Below are 11080 nucleotides of genomic sequence, written 5' to 3'. Positions count from 1 at the left end.
TGAGAGTAGCAGAGTCCTGTTTAAGTGCCAAGGAAACTGGAGCTTGGGCAGTGGCTGGGCTGGTGGGTGGTGATCCAGTTGTTACCGTAGACTCTGATGCAGAGCTTGTCTGCTGTTTATGTTTAAACTTGATAGAGTCACTTCTCTTAGGAGGCGTTGGAGGAGTTGAAGCCACTTCAGCTTTTGATGGCTGAGGTGAATGGCCCGTGACCTGATTAGGGGAAAGGTATTCCAGCTTAGGAGGAGTTGGTGGTCTTTTAAAAGTATCAGGATCAAAGATAGATTTCCTTTGTTTTGGCTTTTTGTACACAGAGAACTTTTCTGTTTCTGTTGCTGAGATATTAACCATGACTTTTGGCCAGGTACCACCACTATGCTTAGTTCCATGTGCTTTGTCAAATGCTGTCTCAACCATCATACAGTCAGCTCCTGTAGGTTCGTAAGGCAGCCTCCTGTTGTCCAAGTCAACAGCTCCAAAGCCTTGGTCCCCATAGGTCTCTGGGCTGAACGAGCTGAGACTGTGTTCTGAATTACTGTGGCAACTGTGCACTGTGTTCCTATGAGAGTCTACTCGTAATGTGTTATTAGGGAAAGGTTTGTGATCGCAAAATGAACCGCTGCCCTGATCACTCTGGTCCTTCTTGCCATCCATGATGTCTGGATTGAAAATGTCAGTCTGTGTTGAGCTGTTGAGTTTCAGATTTCTTTTATTTTGGGCTTGTATCTCTGATGCATGAACCCTACAGTTTGATATTTTTTCTGAATCCTTCAGATTTTCAAATATATTTTGACCGCTCCAAGATGAACTCTGAGGAAAAACCTAAAACAAAACCAAATAAACAAGTGATCACCTGATTATTATGGCTGATTTCTGTTTAGTACGAGGCATATTCTAGCCTCCTTGATTTACCTATACCTGACTATACACCAACACACATATAGATACGGTTGGGAATGGTTTAACAAAATCTTGCAGGTGCAAAGCACAGAACAGCAGATAAAATGAAGCTAGAAATCTTTTGAAATGTTTTCAGAACAATTCCAGAAGGGCAACTTCACACTGTGGCAGAAGCACTGTACTGACAGTGAAGAGACCTGTATTTCTAGCTCTGTTAAGTGATGCTAGTAACTCATCTTTCATCGCCCATTTTCCCAGAAACGTCTCATCTTTTTTTACTTTCTTAAAACCTCAAGCTCTCTGGAGCTGGAATTATCACTCAGAAAGCCCATGTGACAGGCCCAGCATAATGGGATTCTAACCTCAATGAGCAAAGCAGAATAATATTTTAAAGCAATAAGCCTGAAGAAGAAAGCCTTGTACTTAATCCTCATGATAGCCAGTTCAGTTTTCCGCGCAACTCCTTCCTGACTTAAAGCAAACCTTTCTGTAGTCAGGAGGCAGCTTATCTTTCATGTACAAAACTGCTACAGCTCTGAAGCAGAAGCCAAGAAGAAAGAAGCAATTGTGCTGGAAGTCATTTCATGTGACCAGCAAACAAATGGGAGAGAAGTAAGAACAATAAATAAGTTTAATTTCCTACCAGATGCCACGATAGCCTTACTTTGGAAACAACTGTGGAGTGTAGCACCAGTGAAACGCATCCAGATGGTCTTATTTTTAAGCAGAGACTTTCCCATGAGGATATATTAATTTTTTAATACATTCTTCTCTGAATAACTAAAATAATTCTTTGTAAGTTCAAGAAAATTCTGCAAATTTTGCGTCTACTCACCTTCATCAATGACAGGGTAAGGGAATCCCTACAGTTTCGTAGCAAAGCTTCACATTCAGTAAGCGACTTATTATCTAGTGCAATGCCATTGATCTAAACACAAAGAAACCAAACCAGCCATCCATAAATCAAAGGTAGCAGGTGGGGAGCATCTTAAGGAAGCATCTCTGAGACAGGGAAAACATGACTGAAGTCTGGTTGACTTTGTCCTGTCTTTTTTTCCACTCTCCACTAAAAACCCAAGCCTCTTAATTATATTTTCCTGTTCCTACTAGAGATACAGCGTAACAACTATTGTTTCACTACCTTAGCCTCTATGCATTTGTACATGGACAGTAATCATCTTCCATTCCACAGGAGTTCATAAATCAGACAGGTTGTTTAAGGCTGCAAATACACACAGGGAAAAACTTCCCCTCCAAAATGATGACATCTGTGCTATCATAATTTAAAGACAAGAAACCTTTCATCCTACCAAGGGATGTGGTTTTGGAACTGACCTTTCCTATTCAGTATAAAAATCACAAGTATCATTATACATAAGCGAAGTGTGAAAAGTAAGTCAGTGTCTCTCAAAAATTCTCATATGAGCTAAGCGTAGCAAATAACCTGCACATTATGTTAATCACCCAGCCTGCAAACTTACTAATTTATAACAAGTATTTAGTAAATATACAAAAAGGGTATAATACAATGAAAGTAAAAAACTGATTGGAAAGTTTGGGATTAATACATCAATGATAACACTTTAAAACAAGTAAAAGCTAAAAAAGGAGAATGCATTCTTAAGACTTACAGCAATTATTCTGTCTCCCACAGTAAGGGAACCCTCTTTGGCAGCTGGGCTTCCAGGCACAACAGCAGCAACAAATACTCCATTTTCTAGACTGACCCCACTGTCTGAAATACAGAAAAGAAACATGAATTTACTCCTGCAAGTCAAATACCTTGCTCAAACAGCACGACTGACCTGCCGGCACAAGAAATATAACTACCAAACCAATTGAATTTCTATTTCTGAAAACCCTTTTAAAGAAATAAGAACACAGTGGGGGGAAAATAGGGGTATATCCCAAAGTTTAATATAAACATACAAAGCTGGGGTGACTGATGGGTTTAAGAGTCTTTTTTAGAAAAAAAAAACAAAACCACCCCAGAAAATAAACAAAAAACCCCCCACAAAACCAAAACCCACCCAAGAACAAAAAAGAAAACCTGTACTTACAAAATAAAGCTATTGTGATTATGAGCATTCTTAGTCTGCTAAAAACAATTAATGAAAATCCCTATATAGGAGGTAGTAACAGTTTAAGTGGGATTTAAGCAGAGGCTCAGAACATGTACCTTTACTAGAAACCATTTTTGGCTGAAAAACACGTACCATTTATATACAGCATTTATAGCCATTACCTTTATGTCCAGAAACATTGATGTGAAGAGGTGTTATCACTCGCCCACCTAAGGACTTTCTTCTTCGAACTACCATGTTAATGACACCTCCTCCATTTAGAACAGCTTTTATAACTTGCTTTTTATCCTTATTAGTAAGATCTACATCATTTATCTTCAGTAACCAATCATTCACTCTGGCAGATAAACAGAAATAAGCAGGTCAGTGTTACAAGCATACTTTGCTGGATGCAGCACATGAATAACGTTCATGAAAAGGGATGCAACAGAGCTGATCTCACTATGCTAATCCTCAATTATCTGGAGTTCTCCGTTCCTGAAAAAGCACTAAACAGCAGTAAACTAAATTAAAACAAAGCAAAAGTATATTTGCAAATCATTAACGACTACTCATTTAAAAGCAACTCTTTGGACAGAAAAGAGTGGTTAAAAACCTCCTATCGACACTAAGAACAGGAGCAGGTTTCAAATTATCCCTTGCCCTACTCTCCTTTCCCCCTGCCCTCCTGCAGTAGCTCACCCTCATGTCTTTCCCAAAATTTAAACAAACAGATCAAAGTTTGAGGTGATAATAAAACGGAGCAGGTGAGACACAGAGAAATATTTGGAATCCTGGTGAGTTTTAAGGGTTGAATCAAATAGTGTTTAATTTCTGTAATGCTTTTAGGCATTGGTCTTCTCAGTGTGATTTCACAAATCAAACAGTGTTTAATTTCTGTAATGCTTTTAGGCATTGGTCTTCTCAGTGTGATTTCACAATCAACATTAATAATAAACACATGACCAATGATAAAAAAGAACTTAAAATGGGAAAAACTGAAGACAACTTACAAAGTGCTCATATTTAGTTTATTATGATCAACAAAAGACAAGTATATTCCAAAGTCAAACCCTACCTTAATCGACCATCAGCGATACTTCCTTTGTCTACTTTGGTAACAAAGATCCCACAGTCTCCAGGGAGGTATGGTTCATTCACGCCTTCTGCCACATCAAAACCAAGTGCTTTCAAGTCCATATCATCCTAATAAATATTATTAACAAGTGACTCAACTGCCCTGGCAATCATTGTGCCACGGTGTTAGCAAGAGGCATTACTGCATGTTTGTACTACGCACTTATATTTACAGGGTACCTATTCTAGGCAAGTTTTTATATTTTTGTACTTCAATATATAAGCTCCCAATTCCATTAGTTATTAGGCATCCTCTAGCACTAGAATGATCCTTCTCTCCCTCAGATTAAGGCTGAAATAATGCATAAGGGGAATTTCACCAAAGAGGAATAGGAAAGCAGAAGAGCATGCAAAAAAGCATTTTCAGGCATGTTTAACCTGTTTTAAGGTATGATGAATGTGTAACGAGAGAACAAGAACAGATTCCCCAAGAATAGGCATTACTTTGGGAAAAAAACAATTGTAGAAATAGCATTGTGTCTTAGTGATGAACTCAGAAAGATGTCTAAATGAACTCAGAAAATATGGCTAAAGACCAGAAGTAAACAAAAAAGCTCTAACATTATGGGGCACTACTTCTAAATACAGATTAGAGGCTATATCCTACCAACCCTGGCCCAAAACAGATCATCCTCAATGTGAATAGTTATAAACATCTTTAACAAATCAGTCATTGAACCAAACAGGGAAGTTGTAAAATAAAGATCGAGTAGAGAAGACAGCATCATTGCATAGCCTCAGAGCCAAAAAGTGAATATTATTTCTCCTCGTTTTGAGCTGAGTGATTATACAGAACACGAGCTTAAGCAGGCAGGTGAAGCTGAAGCAAAAATGAAAGGATTTAAATTTATTCAACTCTATAATCTCCATGCTGGAATTCAAATGCTGGTAGGCCAGCAAGGCTTTTTCTGTATTTCTAATCAAGGTTGGCACAACATTACTGTAATTTGATAGCAGCAAGTATAATCCCTATGTTTAGGAAAGGGAAACGTATATTCAAATGACAAAGCCTGTGCATTTGATCTCAGTAATGCAAACATTTAGAACAATATTTGAAGTAAAGAATAACTAAGTAACAGCACATGAATGGGAAATTCATCAGGCTGCAATGTTGTTTACCACAGGTACAGCATATGGTGAGAGGGGAACTGTTATCCCAGAAGGATTTTACAGGCAGTGGTCAGACCATGGTCCTGATGGATCAGCATTGGTACTCAGTTCACATAGCCTTTTCAATCTATATATTTCAACATATAATAATATTAAATAATATTTCTATTATCAAAAAGGGAACATCTTAGTGACTGTTGGGATGCACCGTCAGAACAGAGACAGATTGGAAGAGCATAAAAAAGATGACCCCAAATACTGCAGTAAAGTAAGAGAGATTTAATTTGACAGCATTAAATCACGAACTTTGTCATTCAGGAATATGAAAGAGATTCTGGTATATGCAGAAGCCGTTATAAATGAAACACAATCTGGAAGACCACCTGTGTGTTCTATGTGGTCAGAAGAACGACTATTAGCAAACAATATGATGTGCCAGCCAAGAATTTCAAACAGAACAGCATTCAAGACTTGCCAAGCAGTGAAATAAAAATTCTAGACTACAATGAAGAAAAATAAAATTAAATGGAGAAAAGTACTACTAGATAACAAAAGGATATATAGAGGTTATCTGGAATGCTAAGCATAATACCTTATTTAATATGCCAAAATGGAAAAGGGATTCAACTCCCTCTACAGACAAGCAGGGGAGATTAGCATCTCCTTTCATCCCAGATTTTTAAGCTTAAAGGCAATGTTGCCCTAAAGTATAAATTCATCATGAATAAATATTTTTAATACTTTAAAATTTCTATTCATCAAATCTGAGCAAAAGTAGAAGAAATAACTCCATCTAAAAGCTTAACTATTTTATGCGTAGATTATAAGTGATGTTGCCTGTAAGCGTAGAGGACTGGGCTTCTCTGATGTCAATGCTTCCATCACATCTTAAGTTTTGTCTGCCTTAGCACTGCCATTTCTGCAACAAATCATTAACTTTAAGAACACTAAATGTTTAACTTATAACACTTTTTACAGTACGTGGACCTGGGTACCCTGCAAGATCAGATGGAGATACTATTTTTAGTTATAACTCATATGAAGAAAAATAAAAAGCTTGTGTATAACAGCTTAGTTTTCTCAACTACTTTCATCTAGACGTTACTGCACTTGCTGCATGTGTGTGTGGTTCCTAGCACAACAACAATAAAGAACTAAAAAGAGACGGATTACAGAGTTATTTTTAATCATACCTAGTATTAAGATGTTATAATTGTCTTCAAAGTTATCCGATATATAAGACAATGCAGTTCATGTTTTTTACTTACTCTGTCTTTTTCAAATTCTACCACTTCTGTTTCCCATTCCAGAGAATCTGTGTCTATGGCTGAGTCATGGGAACTATGGGCCATCAGTTGACGGAATCTGGCCTCCTTTTCCAACTGATTCTCCATCTTCTCCCTAGGCAAAAAAAAAAAAAAAAATTATAGACACAGGCAACCCTTTCAAACAAACTGATACATAATGTTATCATCACGACATACGTCATATTTTGTTTTCTAACCCAAAAAGCGGTGCCAGAAATTTGCCCCATGCTTCCATCTTTCCAATATTCTTGGGCTGCTATTGAATTGACTTTCCTTTTCTATATATTGTCCTAACATAAATTTATTTTTTTTTTTGCATTTTTTTCACACAAATGAGTGCACAACTAGGTTTCTAATATCTCCCAAAATTCATTTAATTTATCCTCAGATAAGCTGCATCGGTATGCTCACAAGTAGGACATGATATATATTGAGAGCAAAACCTCTTCCAAAACCCACTGGGATGACATACGATGCATGTCTTCCTTGCATTCATAAACCAGTGAGAATACAGCGGGGAGGAACTAAATTGCAGCTAATCCGACTTCAGTGCGAGAATCCCACATTGTGTAAGTGTATCTCCACAGTACAAAGCTTAGAATATGTGCCGCATTAATAAGAGAAAAAGGTTAAGATAGTAAGACTTAGGATCTGGCCCATGTCAATAATTTCCACAATAATAAAATATATAGGCAGTGTTTCCACATACAATACCATGAATATCTGCTGTCCGACAGCTATTACAGCATATAATTCACTTGCTAACACAGCTAACAAAGCAAAGTTTTTATCACAAGCTTCCATGCAGTTTGCTCATTTCTCTAACATACTTCAGTTCTTTCAGTTCACGCACAGCATCGTTTTTCTGCTTTCTCATGTCATCCAGATTGCGAAGAGCTTCAGCCAAGTCACTTACAGCCCGGTCTCTCTCCCTCCTTAAGTTGTCACACAAAGTCCTTCAAAAGCAAAGAAGTTACCATTTTGTTACTTAACAACCTATCTAAATAACAAAGTAGTTTTACCACATTGTATAGTTAATTTAAATTTTTTAAAAAACCCTTTCAAGAGACCTCTCTCTCAAAAAAAAGTAAAAAAAAGAAAAATATTGTATATGCTAGGTCTTAAGGAAAAGTTTGTCAAGATAACAGAAACTTTCTTCATGCCTTTCAAAACTTTATTTCTACTTGTCTTCTTTAAACTAGCAGAAAAAAAACCCTGATTTAAGTATTTTCCCTTAGTTCCTTATATATGTTTACTAGCAAATACAGTGCGTACTTTTTGTGACATGTCCCCACCAGGTACAGAATTATTTGCAAGACTATAGCTATAGCAGGATTAGGTATATCATGCCTAAAAGAAGGCATATTTTGTTGTTCTTACATAGCAGTGCTGTCAGGCTCTCTAGTATTTACTACACACATATTATGAGTATGAAAGCACAGACAAAGCAAAGTATCTTGTAAAGTGCCCTCAAATTTAAAAAAACCAAAAAAACCCAAAAGAAAACCCCCACCTTGTGACAGCTACTGCAGAAGTTCCAACAAGTTGAAGAAAGCAAAACCCAGCAAATCCTAGAATTGCATCAACTAAACACAAGGTGTTAAGAAGATCACTCAGGTACCATTTAGCATTCATTTACCGTATACTTTCCCGTTCTGCAACAATCTTATCCCGCTCTTGAAAGGCCCAGTCTCTCCTACACTTGGCTACTTCTGCTTCCTGGACAGCTTCTTTTAGTTCTTGTGACATTGCCTCATATTGTTTCCGCAGCATTTCTATTTCTTTGTTTGCTCTTTCTATGTCTAGGGTAGCAGAATCTTGTATCTAGGAATTAAGAAATACAGATAAGTATTTTAGGCACAATTTTTAGGTAAGTATGCACAAACAGCTTTTACTACATGTGTGTTACCTGATGTATTCAATTCTCATGTTTTCATGAAAAGTGTTCATTTATCTTAATGGCAACTTTGGGAAAAAAGTAAAAACTGTTGTAATACATTTCATTCAGTGGCACACAAATTTGTGCAAATACAATCTCTGTGAATACAAATCCTCACTTCAGAATAACAGAGAATCATAGAATGGTTTGGGTTGGAAGGGACCTTAAAGATCATCTAGTTCTAACGCCCCTGGCATGGGCAGGGACACCTTCCACTAGACCAGGTTGCTCAAAGCCCCATCCAACCTGGCCTGGAACACTTCCAGGGATGGGGCAAACATCAGTGAACCTTTTCGTATTTCAGAGATGACAATCCATGCTTCTATCTTGTTCTGCTCAGACGACAGAAAAAAGCCTACAAGGATATTTAGAAATCAGACACGCTATTATAAGCAGTTACAACACAGATTTCCTGCATTAATGTCTATTATTTACTCTGGGACGACTACACGTACACACTCACAACACAGACTTATGACTCACATGGGTCCCTTAACTCCAAAGCAGAGCAATGGAATTCCAAAAAAGTTTTGTTTGAATGTTTGTTGTTTTAGATAAGAATTACTTTCTTCTTAAATTAACTTAGTCCTCCAACATTCTCTATTGAGAACGAGAGAGATGGTGACAATAGCAAGTCTGATCCATGGAGAATACTCCAAGCTTGCAGCACAGTAAACACAAGCCAACTACTGCTGTACAGCCCATCACAAATACTGAGGGCTTGCAAACTACTGTGTGTGGATAATTTCAAGAATATAAGTAACTCTAATGAATCTGACTAGACTTGATATTTGATTAAAGATTTCATTTTGGATGCATCTTTTTAAGACCTGGATGCATGTATATCAAGGAGAGACTACTAAGTCACGATTAATACACTTTAAAGTTTTTTTTTTTCCTCTAAATGAGTTATAAATATATTCACAAATAAGAGAGCACTGAACCTTAAATACCATGTTTACTTTCTCACCTCAACATTAGAAAATAAAAATTGCAACAAATAAGACCAAACAGAGGCTATGAAGAGTCATGTCTGGCCTTTTAATTCTCTCTCTCATTTCCAAGGATCACTTTCTCCTGTTCCAGTCCTGCTGGCAGGAAAAAGACAATCAAACCCACTCAGATCAACAAACACCTTTACATTTGAAATGTCAGTTCTGAGTTGGAATCTGCCAAAGGGGAGCATCTGAGCGGGTCCATTGCTAAGTCACAGCAAAGTTCACCCAAGCTTGCTCAACTTCCTTGAGAAAAGCACAAGTTTCCAAAAATCCCACTGGTTTGGCCATGAAGAATCAAACCCAATGAAAGATTTCTTTCCAGTACAACTGAAAACATAGTTTAATTGCTCCCACACACACTCATTTGGGATTGACAAATCAGTGTGACAGGCAAGACTAAAAACTTCTTTTGTACTAGCGAAGGGTTGGTATTCAGTCCAAAGGGAATACAAGTTTAATGAAAACAACCCAAAATCTAGTTTAATATTAAATCATTTTGTATTCCTTAGTTATTTCATGAGCATAAAAGTTGTGGTACTATGCATTTTCACACTACATTACAAGTAAGCATTTACAGTTCTATGTGGATTGATGTTTAGTATCACAGGCAGGACAGGAACATCAGTAAACATGCACAATTGTAAGAATGTTACTACCCACACAGCGACATAAATTGTCAGAATAGCATATTTCTACTAAGAACATGTACAGATTAGAAAATTTGCAGTCACACTTCAATTAACTTCCTTTATGAAGTATTAGAAATAGCCAACATCCTGAGCTGGTCACAGGCACGAACACCACACGTTCTAGATGGCAACAAGCCTATCAGCAGCTAATAAACTGCCCAGCCACCTGCTGGATCACAGTATTCTATTTGCCATTTATCTTCACAAGCAGAAACATGAAGCATGACCGTATTTCTTTCAAACAAGAAGTTCTGTCACTATGCCTTGAAGAACATACGTGTGTTTATGTGTAGGTATTTTAGAGTGGCTTGGGGAAAAGGGGGAAGACACTCAGTGTGCCCAGACCTTTAACTCATCTCTTGAAAATTACTGACCCTTTGAAGCCAAGAAAGAAAAAGTTATCTGTGAAGACTTGCAATACCTGACGGGCTTGATAATATTCCCTTAGTAGATGGTCTCTCTGGATGATAGCTTCTGTTCTCTCTTTCCTGGCAACATCTCTTTCTTCCTTCACTGTCTCTATATCCTTGCAAGCTTGGTCAAGTTCCTTCTGAGCCTCAGCTTTGTCCTTCACTTCATGGCAGTATTTTTCCAGCAACTCATTCCTCTCACAAATTGCTCGATCTCTTTCCACTAGAGCTGAGTTTAGCTCCTAGAACAAGATCCATTGTTGGCATTAGGTTAAGTACAGAAAGAAATAGTTCATCTTTCCAACTGGATACACACTGACACCTTAAAAGCCTAGAGAGTTTACCACTAATGTTCTGAAAAATGGGAGCAGAACAGATTGTGCTCACAATGCATAAAAGTACAAGCAAAGAATATTAAATGTGGTATTAAAGACATCACTCCATCACATTAGCACAGCGCTGCGTCAAAAGTAAGCAAGAATCTGGGAGCACTCACAGTTTTGAAGAACCTAAATGAGGGAAGGCTATT

The 11080-nt window shown here is 37.5% G+C and overlaps 1 protein-coding gene across 1 annotated transcript in view; it reads right to left on the bottom strand.

Annotated features, from left to right (window-relative positions):
- The window catches only part of DLG5 (discs large MAGUK scaffold protein 5), a 108164-nt gene that overhangs the window by 24529 nt on the left and 72555 nt on the right, over nt 1–11080 (bottom strand). The window contains exons 8-16 of the mRNA XM_035897393.1: nt 10563–10793; nt 8155–8339; nt 7346–7471; nt 6477–6609; nt 4040–4167; nt 3144–3319; nt 2530–2633; nt 1734–1826; nt 1–820 (exon numbers count right to left, since the gene is read on the bottom strand). The exon at nt 1–820 is cut by the window's left edge and continues 146 nt beyond it. Coding sequence (XP_035753286.1) covers nt 1–820; nt 1734–1826; nt 2530–2633; nt 3144–3319; nt 4040–4167; nt 6477–6609; nt 7346–7471; nt 8155–8339; nt 10563–10793 — 1996 coding nt within the window. The remainder of the gene's footprint in view (nt 821–1733; nt 1827–2529; nt 2634–3143; nt 3320–4039; nt 4168–6476; nt 6610–7345; nt 7472–8154; nt 8340–10562; nt 10794–11080) is intronic.

The sequence above is a fragment of the Egretta garzetta genome, unplaced genomic scaffold, assembly GCF_000687185.1.
Source record: "Egretta garzetta isolate BGI_Z169 unplaced genomic scaffold, ASM68718v1 scaffold56, whole genome shotgun sequence".
NCBI classification, from domain to species: Eukaryota; Metazoa; Chordata; class Aves; order Pelecaniformes; family Ardeidae; genus Egretta; species Egretta garzetta.
The sequence above is the reverse complement of the archived record's forward strand: the minus strand, read 5'-3'. Positions and strand labels throughout refer to the sequence as shown.